Here is a 13,047-nt window from a genome sequence, read left to right as displayed (position 1 = left end):
CCAGCCCTTTGGGTTAGCCTTAATGATGACACCAGCAGGAAAATTTTCTTTAGGCAAAGTCTTCCTCTTGAAAATTACCATGGGTGGTAGTTTCTGGCCATTAGCCTGACAAGCGAGAACTACAGTGAAAGATGACTTCTCATTTCCTGTGGTACGTATAGATATCGTACTGGTCCCTGTTTTCTCAACAGTACGGTTTACGGGGATATCGAAAGTGAGGGGAACCTCATCCATGTTAATAATGTGTTCTGGCTGGATATTCTTTTCATTTATCTTGGTTATGCAGTAGGTGCGGAAAATGGCCAGCTTCTCTTCATAATCCTTTGGTAATTGCTGGCACACAGTAGTTCTGGTGCGAATGGAGAGATGACGCCTTTGCATGAAACGAAAGCACCATGAAGGACCTCCTCGAAAGTCCTTGATCTCCATGTCACGTGCTAAAGCAGTGGCTTTGAGTCTAATAGAGACAGTGGAGACGCTTCTACATGCGTTTCTCTGTTCCATAACCCACTGTTCTATTTTGTCCTCCAACTGTGGCCACCTTGCTTTGTTTCCTCGGAAACTCAGTTTGGTCTTCTTTACTTGGCGGAGGTCATCTTCTTGTTTTCTCCACTTACGCACCATGGATTCATTAATGTTGAATTCTCTTGCAGCTGCCCTATTTCCATGCTCTACTGCATAACTTATAGCTTTAAGCTTGAAACCTGCATCATAAGCATGTCTCTTAACAGGAGGCATTTTTTGGGGTAGTGGGTATAGTTAACGCTAAAGCAAAGATATATTGCAAGGATCCTACAGAGCTGTAAGTATCACTCAGTGTGGCTCCTGATTACGGTGGCCGTAATGCTCAATCCATTTATGGATACTGTAAAAACCCAAGTGAAGAATAAATTCATAGGCGCACGGGGGGGAGGAGCATGGTGTGTGCTGTGGTATGCCGCCGCCGACCCCTGCCGCCCACGATAGAGGTAAAGGATCCTGTATGAACCCCTCTCTTTACTGTCGGGTTCATATATAAGGCGCACCGGATTATAAGGCGCACTTTCTATTTCTGAGAAATTCTCAACATTTTATGTGCGCCTTATAGTCCGGAAAATACGGTACTCATTAAATCAGGAATCTGTGAAAGTGTAGAGGATATAAATGAGAACTTTTTGTTTTTTGGTGCAGATAAAATTTTGGCCAATACTTATGCACTTTATATTTATGATAGGTTTGTCGCTCATTGGAACATTGCCAAGTCAATGTCTGGCTATTATCAAGAGTCAGGGAGAGCAGGTCGTGATGGCAAGCAGTCTTTTTGTCGTCTCTACTATTCCAGGACCGATCGGGACCAAATTAGCTTTTTGATTAAAAAGGAAATGACACATTCCCAGGTGAGTACAGAAGGCCTTTTTTTTTCTCCTTATTTCTTTGTTAGACTTAAAAGAAATCTTCACAACCCTTTACGATGCATTGCATGTTTCTTTGGCGAAGAATCTTTTTGTCACTCTGGTTGTGACTTTTTGGTTACCAGAGACACATATTATCTACATGAACACTGATTACTGGTTGTGTCACTGAGTTCTCTCTGCCTTTTATTTCTAGTATTTCGATTTCTACTGTAAAAGTTAAACAACTGTGTAGATATATTTTGTTGCTTATAATAATGCACATTTTTATAGAAAGTGTATAGATCTTGGACCACCTCGAGTTCTTACTTAGTAAGATGACAAGTTAGGTCGTTTCTACATTCTATATCTACATCTTACCTGTGGAACAGCTCAGACTTCTCAGGGTTGCCATTTTTTTGGGGGAGATGCTAAACTTCAAACCATCAATCATATTCACTCGATGAAAAATGTTTATTTTCATTAAATTAAATTGTCTTTTACAGGCAAAACGTGGAAAAATTAAAGCATCAGACAAAGCATCAATGGCTGGATTCGAAGCAATGGTGACATTTTGTGAGGAGATGGGGTGAGTGTTATTATTTTTCTCTTTTAAGCCTTAACCCCTTCCCGAAATTTGCCGTATGGATACGTCCTGGAAAGCTAGTGTTCCCCGCATTTTGCCGTATCCATACCACAAATGGTATGGTATCTTACAGCTGACATCCGGCTGTAATGGCGGGGACCGAAATTAGCTTCGACCCCCGCCATTAACCCCTTAAATGCAGCGGTCAAAAGCGATCACTGCATTTAAGTTGTTTGCAGCTCATCGGAACCCCAGCCATCAAATTGCAGGGGTTCCGGTGGCTACAATGGCAACCAGAGGTCTTACACTGGCCTCCCGGTATGCCTAGCACGGAAGCCTTCCAGGATAAGCCCGGCAGCGGAGCCTGAAAGGCTTACGTAGCCGATGGCAAGATGGCGCCGGCTCAGGAGCTGAGCCGGCGTCATCAGCTAGCTCCAATTCCTGCCATTAACCCCTTAGATGCAGCGATTGCTGCATCTTAGAGGTTGCTAGTAGATCGGCAGCCCTGCCATGCAATCGGGGCTGGCGACTGGTATGGCAACAGGAGACCTAACAATGGCCTGCTACTCTGCCATTACGGAAGACGATTCGGCCCCGCTAGGAGGCGAAGCCTAATCGGCTTGCTGTCCGTGAATGACTGACAGATCTAATCAATTGCACTACATAGGTATGGCCATTCAACTACTTTCCATATACCAGCTCAGGACCTACTATTAGATTTTAAAACATTATATTATATGCAGCCACTTTTCATCTCCCTGACGGAGGCTTATTTTTCAAATCTGACGTTTCACTATATGTGGTAATAACTTTCGAATGTTTTACGTATCCAAGCAATTCTGAGTTTTTTCGTGACACATTGTACTTTGTCAGAGGTAAAATTTGGTGGCTAAATGCGTTGCTTATTTGTGAAAAAGTTTTTTGAAAAAAATACAAAAATTAGCATTTTTCTAAATTTAAATGTGTCTGCTTGTAAGACAGATAGTTATATCACACAAAATATTTACTAATTAACATTCGCCATCTACTTTGTTGGCATTGTTTTTTGAACATCCTTTTATTTTTCTAGGACTTTAGATGGCTTAGAAGTTGATTAGAGATTTCTCACATTTTTATGAAAATTTCAAAAGCCTATTTTTTGAGCAACCAGTTCAGGTCTGAAATGGCTTTGAGGGGCCCATTCATTAGAAACCCCCCCCCCCCCCCATAAATCACCCCATTTTAAAAACTACACCCTCAAAGAATTAAAAACAGCATTTAGAAAATTCCTTAACCCTTTAGCAATATAACCAAGTGCAGGTGAAATTTATAAATTTCATTTTTTATTTTTGCAGATATTCCATTTTAACCCCTTCCCCCTGCTTGCATACTGGGCCCTAATGACCAAGCCATTTTTTACGTTTTTCCATCGTCACATTCGAAGAGCTATAACTTTTTTATTTTTGCATCGACATAGCTGTATAAGGTCTTGTTTTTTGCGGGACAAGTTGTATTTTTTTAATAGCACCATTTTGGGGTACATATAATTTACGGATTAACTTTTATTAACTTTTTTTTGCGGGGGATAGAAGAAAACCTGAAATTTCGCCACTCTTTTTTGCGTCCTAAATCTACGCCGTTTACCGTGTGGTATAAATAACACTAACTTTATTCAACGGGTTGTTACGATTGCAAAGATACCAAATTTGTATAGATATTGTATTACACAGTAAAAACACTTTTTTTTCAAAATTATTTGTTTGTGTCTCCATATTTGAAGAGCCATAACTTTTTTTATTGTTTGTTTGTGGGACAACTTGTAGTTTTTATTGGTACCATTTTAGAGTAGATGCGACTTTTTATCACATTTTTTTTAAGTCAGGATTCACAGAAAACAGCACACGGCGATACCAAATATGTGTAATTTTTTTTGCTTTATTGTGTTTTTTTAATAGTAAAGCATTTTGTAAGGGGAAAAAGTGGGTTTTTCGTTTTTGTTTTTTTAATAACTTTATTAAACTTTTTTTTTAACTTTTAAACTAGTCCCACTAGGGGACTTTACTATGTGATCATCCGATCGCTTTTATAATACACTGCAATACTTTTGTATTGCAGTGTATTACTGCCTGTCCGTTTAAAACCTCTGGCATAGCCTAGCAGGCATTCACTGCAGGCAGACCTGGGGGCATTTATTAGGTCCCCGGCTGCCATCGGAGACACAGACACTCGGCGATGTTTCTCCAAAACAACTCAGATGCGGCGCTCGTTATTGAGCGCTGCATCTGAGGGGTTAAACGGGTGAGATCTATACTAATATCAATCTCACATGTTCGACAATCTCACATGCCCCCGGCTCCCTGCTCTGTTTATTTATTCTGATGCAGTGCCGTGAAAAGGCTATTGCATCAGAATAAAGCCCACTAATGACCGCCGTGAAAAGGCTTATCGGCGGTCATTAAGGGGTTAATCCATTTTTTTCTGTAATGCAGAATGCTTTACCAGTGAAGCACTACTCCATGTTTACTGTCCAGATTCTGCAGTTTTTAGAAATAGCCCATTAGTGGCCCTAGTGTCCTAATGGACTGAAAGACAGGCCTCCGAAAGATGGTGGATTTTGGGGCCTTCTTATTATTAGATTACATTTTAGGCACAATGTCAGGTTTAAAGAGGTCTTATGGTTCCTAAACAAAGGAAACACACCAAAAAAGACCAGATTTTGGAAACTACACCTACAAGGAATTCATCGAAGAGTGTAGAGAGCATTTTGACCCCACAGGTGTTTCATGGATTTTATTGGAATTTGGCCGTGAAAATTAAAAATGAAATTTTTTCCAGAAATAGATTTTTATCTCTTTATTTTCTCAATTTACTCCCTCCGTTCCTAGTCTGTTGCCTCTTTTTCCTATACAGCCCACTTACTGTGTATTGTTTACTTTGTATACACACGCCAGCCTTTCACACACCACAGGAGTAACATACAACCCTCACAGATACTTAAATATATAATAATACTTCACTTCAAACATAGAAGTGAAAAGGCAATATACATTACATCAAGATACAATACATTACATAGAGAACACAACCACACACAGCTGCCTCTTTTTCTGACCTTTCTTGGGTACTAAGAACATATGACTAGTAATGTGTATGTATATATCATATATATCCAGATCCCAACGCTACACGGTGTCATGGAACTACACGAATAACCAAAGCCACATCCAGCACCTGACCATTAGTATATGTACATGTACATATAGAAACTCATGCATAAATAGCATATATATAATCTACTCATCTGTAATCATAGAGATATTCTAGGAATCTCTTATGTACACATATAAAGTCTGCTGTAATGTTATTATACTTATATTTATATACATACCCAGAAAGCACATATATAACTTAGCTTGTTCCTGCTGTAAGTGCTGTTCGTCCAGGGGTGGCAGGAAAAGAGAGCCCCTGAGCTTCACATGGTCTAAATGTTCCTATCTCTGAGTTGACTCCGCCTACTCCATTTACCCCGCCTTTAGTCCACCCATATACCTTTCAATGTGCATCTGTACAATATAGATAAATCTTTGCCCAGTATGCCAAGCTGCCTCCACATCCAGTTTACAATGGCTCCTTCCTGTACTGAGAACTATTCTAATGCTAATAAGGGAGTAGATAAGAATCTATGACCAAATGGCCTCTGGGAATACTGACACCTCAATAATATCAGTATATACTATCTCCATTTACCAGGTATATTTTATGTGATCTTAGGACAGAGTGTCTGGATGGGTACAATATTCTCCTTTAACAGCCCCCTTTTGTCGGTATACCGACACAAATTTGTTGGAAGTCTGGTCTTTTGTGTGTGGCGTGCTTACATTAACTATTAACATTGCAAACATAAGAACAATTAAAGGTAAGAGCTTCTGCCAACCTCTGTGGAGGAAATAAATTGGCCCACAGTACGAAAAACCTCCTAGAAAATCTATGGTGGAAGAATATAAATAATTTCTTCTCCCATGGATAAGAAAAAGTAGATTATCCCCAAGAACACGTATCTTAGAGACAGTCCATATGTTCTTGCAAACACACAATACATATTATAAGTTCATTTATATTGCATCTTTGGCCACTCTGTTGATTAACCTTTTTGAGCATCATTGGTTCTGGTTTTCACCCCATCTTGGACTTGGATTCCATCAGAAATGGGTTGTCTGGGCAGATGTTTGGTCACTTTTACTGTCAAGAGCATTCATTGTTTCTTTGTGCATTTTTGTACCGGAAATGATATTAAGATAACAGTATGCTCCTTGGAGGAGTGATCCTCAATAGCTGCAGTTAGTACCAAACACAAGGTTTCAGACGTCTCATCTCTGCATATTGTCCATGCTTTCCTTCACCTGTCATTGTTTTAGTTTATCTGTCAGTTACATGATTGGAATCCATCAGGAGATATAATGGCCTCCCCGTGTGGACAGTATCTATAACCGACTACAACACCTGGCACCCTCAGTAGTTACAGTATGAACAGATACTTGGGGTCATAACTCCTCTGGAATTCCTCCTTGGACAGGCTTCGACAAAGAACAGCTAGGATAAAGACCTGTGTCTGACCAGGTGGTCATTGTTCCTTTTGTGCGCCACTGTAGTTCACAGTGGGGCTCCCCACTCCCTTACAGAATCCCCAATAGCGAGAGCAATGCCCCACGGCCTATTGGCTGCACCACAAACTTTGTAGGCTTGCGCCCAAATCGCACCATATGCTTCCATGGGTCCCATCGGTAGCTATCTGCTTAATTTCTTTGGTCTGGTTACACAGACAACTGTGTACTGTTCCGTACTGTAATCATGTTTTCAGTAGGGGACAGTAGTTCCACGGAGAGGCAGGGACTCCTAGCATCGTACATAACTATGAAGCTAGGAGCCCGGCTCCCTGCAGTGTGTTCGGTCTGGGACTTGCGGCCGAAATACGTTCCGTCCATTAGGGACGTAATGTGCTCGTGTGAATCCAGCCTTAGAGGCCCGAAAAACGGCTGAAAAATTAGAAGCAGAACGCCTACAAACATCTGCCCATTGGTTTCAATGGGAAATACGGCGTTCTGTTCCGATGAGGTGTTTTTTCCGCGGCGGTTTTCCAAAAACGGCACGTAAAAAGACGCCCGCCAAAAAGAAGTGCATATCACTTCTTGGGACGTTTTTGGAGCCATTTTTCATTGACTCTATAGAAAAACAGCTCCAAAAACGGCCGTAAAAAAACGCCGCCAAAAACGCGAATTTGATTAAAAAATGGCTGAAAATCATGAGCTGTTTTCCCTTTGTTTAGGAAGCGTGTGAACATACCCTTAGCCGTTTGGTGTGTCCTATATCTTCTGCCAGCTGCAGAATCACACCCAAAATGGCTGCCGGACACTGCTTAGCAATTTGAAGACACCTTTTCCTGGCTTGTAGGAGGGGGGGTGAGATTCCGTCCCACATTTGACAGCTGTGAGTCAGGCTGCTTTGCCTTATTCAACTTGCTGTAATTCTGGGAAGTGCTCCCTCTGGTGGCCAACATAGGAAAACATGTCAAATCATTATTTAATTTTTAATAGTTTCCACCATGTGGAAAAAAAATAAATACAGCAAAAAACGTAAAAAATATAATAGAAATAAGTAACTTACTTAAAAAAAAAAAAAAAAAAAAAAAGGTTTAATTCGCTACACATTCCCTTTAAGGAGCCAAAGCGCACACAGGTGGGAGATTGAGCTGATTGCTCCTAGAGCACCCTGAGCTATAAGAAGGACTGTGCCCCTCCCTGCAATGCCTGAGCCTTTTTGTCTACCCTAGTCTGTCTAAGCAAATGGTCTCCTAGTGTTTCCCACTTCCCAGTGTTTCCCGTTCCTGCCACCTGTAACCTGTATCCTGTGCTATCCTGGTCATGTACCGTGTTGAGCTGAATTTGTGCTGCGCTGTGTACCACGCCTGTCCTGCTACACCACGCCTGGAGCCTGCCTGCTGCCTAGTCCCAGCCGAGCCTGTCTTGCTACTGTCTGAGCTACCACAGGTACACTATACAAACTATAGACTGTGACCCGTGTCCTGTTGGCCAGCTGCCATGCTGTCAAGGCGGTACGGTCCAGTGGGTCCACGTACCCAACGTGACACAGCTTCTCCCCCTTTCCTGTCCAGCAACACAGAATGATCATATAGTATACAACTTCCATTCCCGACTGCGAAATCTCCGGTTGTGTCACAGCTAGAACTGCGATCCTGGTGTCATATGAAAGATTAGAATCTCATCTTTCATATTCCACCAGAACCACTTCAACCATTCTAGGGGGTCCAGAGTCTGAGATATGGCTGTTTTTAAGTGATCCCCCTTCCCTCCAGCCTCAGTCTCTCACACCACGTGAAGCAGCTTCATGCTGATAGGACAGCATCAGAGGCTGTGAGGTAGCTGTCCTATCAGCATGAAGTATAGACTCATTTGCATATTTAGAAAAAAGCTCATAACTTTTAAAATAATGTTTTGGTACACAATTTTCACCAGCATGATCAGTGTGACAGCGCCTATTAGATTAGCTAGGGGATAGGTCATTACTTATCTAGTGACAGTTCCTCTTTAAAGGCCTAAACCTGTCTAAACTTCATTTGCTGTGTTTGTGAATGCATTGTGTCTGTAATCCAACATTTAAGGCTGGGGAGAGGCTGACTTTAGTATTCTTTAATAGAATGAGTCAGAGGAAGTCCAGAAAAATATCTCATTATCGCAACTATATCTCCTGTGTGTCCTGATTAGATCCTTAAAAGCATTCACATGGCTATTTCCAATTCTCTCAATCATTTGGTTGGTCACGTCTCTATTGGGGTACCAGACCCTCCCAGCAATTAGCCACCTATGATAATGCATCAATGGCATATCCAATCAGTATCCTATAAATGTCTGTTGTGGAACAGCTCTAACTCCTTAAAGGGATTGTCCTTAGATGATTTTGTTGGGTAAGGCTCTGCCAGTACAGAGGAAATGTATTACATGGTGTCCAATTAAATAAATGATGATCCATGTATTACTTGGGTAGCCTGGGTACACCATAGCCACGGTTTGTTAGCCACTCTCCACTCTGGCTCGTAGAGGAAGGTTCTGAATGGGGGGGGCCCTCTTTATGACGTTCATATGCCTTAAAATGGGAATATTGACACGAGCTGTCCTGATGGGACAACCCCTTTAATAACTCTTTTTGGGGAAATATTGAATTCATTTTTAATAATTATATATTTAGTTATAAATTTGACGTGTTGAAATTATAAAAATGTATGTACACGTACAGGGTGCTTGGTGGAAATACCAGTTTGTATCCTTAATTCCTACTAAAAGTTATCAATCGAGCATTATTATTACAAAATATATTACAGGATGAGTAATAATCGCATTCACCTATAATAGTAGTAACACAGACACTGATATATTTTGTATACACCGGTTTTAAACCTGGTTTTGTTTACTCACTAGAAACGTAGTGGGTGGGTGTAAGTTTGGTAAAGAAATACAACACTTGTAGGTAAAGAAAGGCCAGAAGAGCTCTATCTAGATCCATAAAACATAGGCTTCATGCATACTACTAAATCATACTGAGCATTGTATTGTGGGCATAACTGGTTTGTATTGGGTGCTTAATTTTGCTAAATATGTCATTGCAGTTAAATATGTGGACTCCTTGTAGAAAAATTCATGTATACCACTGTATGAAAATACAGCGGCATACATTCCCACATTGAAATGCATTAGCACATTATTTGGCATCTTTATGTAGTGGATCCTAAAAAAGGTCTTGAAACGTCCTTGACTTAGTGCTGTAGTTTATGTAATTATCATAAATTTCTCAGTTACCATAAATCCCCAAAGTCCTAGTTTCTTGAAACCTTGTCAGGGGTTCCCTAGAAGACAGATGCAGTGTAGCGTCCACGGGCGCGGCATGCTGTTCCTACCCACCCCTCGGCGGTTGCGGCCATAGATCCGTGAGTGCTGGCCGGCATCTCTTTCCTAGGAGACGCCAGCACTCTCTTCCATTCCGCTCTGCTGTGTCCCGTAGGGAGCGCGCGCACGCTCGTGCCCGGCCTTAAAGGGCCAGTGGGCGCACATTAATTTTATCACAAATCAGCCCCAATCTCCCTGGACTATTAAAGGGGTCCTCCCCTTTCACTCTCTGCCTGAGCATTGTACGTAATTCCCATGTTAGTCCTTGCAAATGGTTCCTCAGTGTTATCCTGTTTCCAAGTGTTCCCGTGCTCTGCTACCTGTTCCTGTATCCTGTGTTGGTTCCTGAGCCCTATCGAGTGTTGGAGTTGTGTTCTGTCATTGACCATGGCTGCTGTCGTATACCACGTCTGGTGTCATCTGCCACGCTTGATATCCTCTGCCACATGTGGCATCTTCTGCCGTCTAAAGTTCAATCTGTGCCTAGATACTGCCCTGACTATTCAGGTACCCTTGTGCTGGACTTTGTATTTATTGGGTACTCTGTTATTTGGCCAGCTGCCTCCCCGCTACGTGTGACCTAGTGTATCCACATAGCCACAGATCGTGACAATAAGTCACTTTTACAGCAGAGATAATAAACGCCTGTGAAAACTCACCTTGCTGAATTGATGTTTGCCATGAGGGCAGGCACAGCCGTCAACAATTCTCAGCCAAAATATAAAATGATCCTCCCCTACACCAAGCTTATTTGAGGTAGGAATGGGAGTATGGGTTCTCCTTGGAGTGAAAACATTTATCAGCAGAATTATCAGTAAAGCTGGCCATACACCTAATGGACCTATTACACAGTCTGATATGGGTTGTGTAAATGAGCTCCAATCAACGAAACCGCTCGTTTGCTCCTTTTACAAGGTTTTACACAGGGAGATGTGCTGCCAACAATGATCATATTTAATGCTGCATAAACTATACGATCAGCCGATGAACGAGCGATTGCCCGTTCGAGTGATCGTTGCCCTGCTTACACAGAGCAATGATTGGGAACATGCGCTTATATGAACGCTCGTTTACCCTCTAATTGGGACATGTAAAAGAGCCTTTAGATAGCTGTCAACTGAACACTTACCCATTATAAGTAATGGCTGTCTGGCTCTTTCCTAGCGCTGTTGCCACTTTGTTCTACTAATCAGGAGGAATTGAATCCGGCAGACCTCCACGGATCGGACATCGGTGGCATATTTTAGCAATGTGCCACCATTGTCTTTAATAAGACAACCTGTTTAAGTGAAGGTGAGCCTTGTATTTATTTTAGGTTGATGGAGTTGAGATTGGTCTCTTTGTGATACTTGGTACTGTAAAAGCAATCTATTATAGTAATATATAACTCACATTACGCCAATCAATCTCAGAGCTGGAATTATCTCTCCACTAAGCCCTGCATTGTGTAAAGGGTCTTTTACACCTGGCGTTATTCAGCCGGCGCAGCGAGCGCCGATCAACAAGACATCGTTGATCGTCGTCCGTTTGCTCCTGTCACACGGAGCTATGGATTGGGACGAGCGGTCGTTACTCTGATCGCTCGTCCCCATATATTATTATCATGTGGGCAGCGTGTCGCCCTGTTTACACAGGAAGATGTGCTGCCGACAACGATAATATTTAACTTTTTTAAAACTATACGACCAGCAGATGATTGAGCATTTGCTCGTTCATCTGCTGATCGCTGCCCTTTTTTCACAGAGCAATTATCGGCAGTTTTTCACGTCCGAGGTGGGCTACGCTCGTGTGAATGAGCCCTTACTTCTATTCAACTATTTACCGATTAAGATATTGTGTGGGACATACAATACAGTAAATTCAATGGATGCAATTATTTAATTTTGCATCGGGAAAGCTCCAAGCAAGTATAAACATGCCTAACAAAAGATTAGGAACTGCTTATGTTCAGATCTAATAACACTTTCTGTATTCACACCCATGATGGTGACTTGAGAGGGGAGACTCCCTTTCAGCTCTCATGCTTTGAAGCTGGTTCTACTGCATTACGTAATGTACATTATATGTCCGGTTTATTGACTGTGGGAGCCAGCTCTTTATTTTCAGATCACGTGATACCCCAGTTAGGCTCATACACTAATAACCAGGTATGGTAGAAAGAAAAAGTTTGTGCGTCATGTGACATTTCAGTATAAAGGCCATAAACATCTTGTGAGTACATTCTGTATGAATAAACGTCATGTCTAAATGTATTTAGTACACATATAACATGACAACTGCAGGATGCTAGGTGTGCCCGCTATAGAGCCAGCTTAATCAGAGTACAGGATCTGCACTAAGTTGCCTGAAAGTAAACTGCTGTAAATGCTTTAAAGTTGTGTATATGCTTTTGATTGACTAGAAGATATCTACAAATCCTCTTTCCTGACGTTTTATTTTTGTACCTGGTGTAGCTCACTGCCCGGGTTCTGGGCAAAAAAGTAGTGGAAATCCTTTATAAATAAATAACACCGTGCGCTTGCTGCGGCCATGCCCCTTTTTTCTGACCCTGGCAGAAAATTTGTAAGTGAGCGCCAAAAATAAGCGGAAATCCGCCATACTGATGACAGGGCCTAACATCTGGATACACCAGCGACCAGTGGGAACAAGTGCCTGACGAAGGTCCCTTGACCGAAACGTTGCACGCACCAAACCCCTGGCATCTAATGCAATAAATTCAAAGAATTTAAAACCTACAATTTTGTGTGCCGAATACTTTTTCTAATACGATTGGGTTGGGACCCTATTCGTGCACCTCCTCTGGTCTAGTGCACTCTGAACCAATTTCTACCAGAAAATTTGTAAGTGGCTGAAAAAGCGGTGAGGGGTTTGGCATTCTTTAGAATATTTTTATGCCATTGTTATAAAACTGTCGTAATTTCTAAATATTCCTCATTAAGTAGTATCAAGTCTGTTCAGATGTAATTGTCAGATTAGTAAAAAATCCAGAACCTATTTACAGAGAACCATCTCTAGGACAGGTGTCACCCAACCCCCGTCCTGCCTGGTGAGCTTGCTCAGCTGTTTCCGTACCTCCCATTGAAGTGAATGAAAAGAGAGACGCACATGTATGTGGCCACATATCCATTCATTCCCTGGCCGGATAGGGCTGCCTCAC

At 41.8% G+C, this 13,047-nt stretch overlaps 1 protein-coding gene across 4 annotated transcripts in view; it reads left to right on the top strand.

Annotated features, from left to right (window-relative positions):
- Positions 1-13,047, top strand: part of RECQL5 (RecQ like helicase 5) — a 123,082-nt gene that overhangs the window by 44,390 nt on the left and 65,645 nt on the right. For all 4 annotated transcript variants that reach the window (XM_075846045.1, XM_075846046.1, XM_075846047.1 and 1 more), the window contains exons 7-8: positions 1,214-1,376; positions 1,877-1,959. In XM_075846045.1, the coding sequence (XP_075702160.1) occupies positions 1,214-1,376; positions 1,877-1,959 (246 nt within the window). The remainder of the gene's footprint in view (positions 1-1,213; positions 1,377-1,876; positions 1,960-13,047) is intronic.

The sequence above is a fragment of the Rhinoderma darwinii genome, chromosome 13 (assembly GCF_050947455.1).
Source record: "Rhinoderma darwinii isolate aRhiDar2 chromosome 13, aRhiDar2.hap1, whole genome shotgun sequence".
In the NCBI taxonomy this organism is placed as follows: Eukaryota; Metazoa; Chordata; class Amphibia; order Anura; family Rhinodermatidae; genus Rhinoderma; species Rhinoderma darwinii.
The sequence above is the reverse complement of the archived record's forward strand: the minus strand, read 5'-3'. Positions and strand labels throughout refer to the sequence as shown.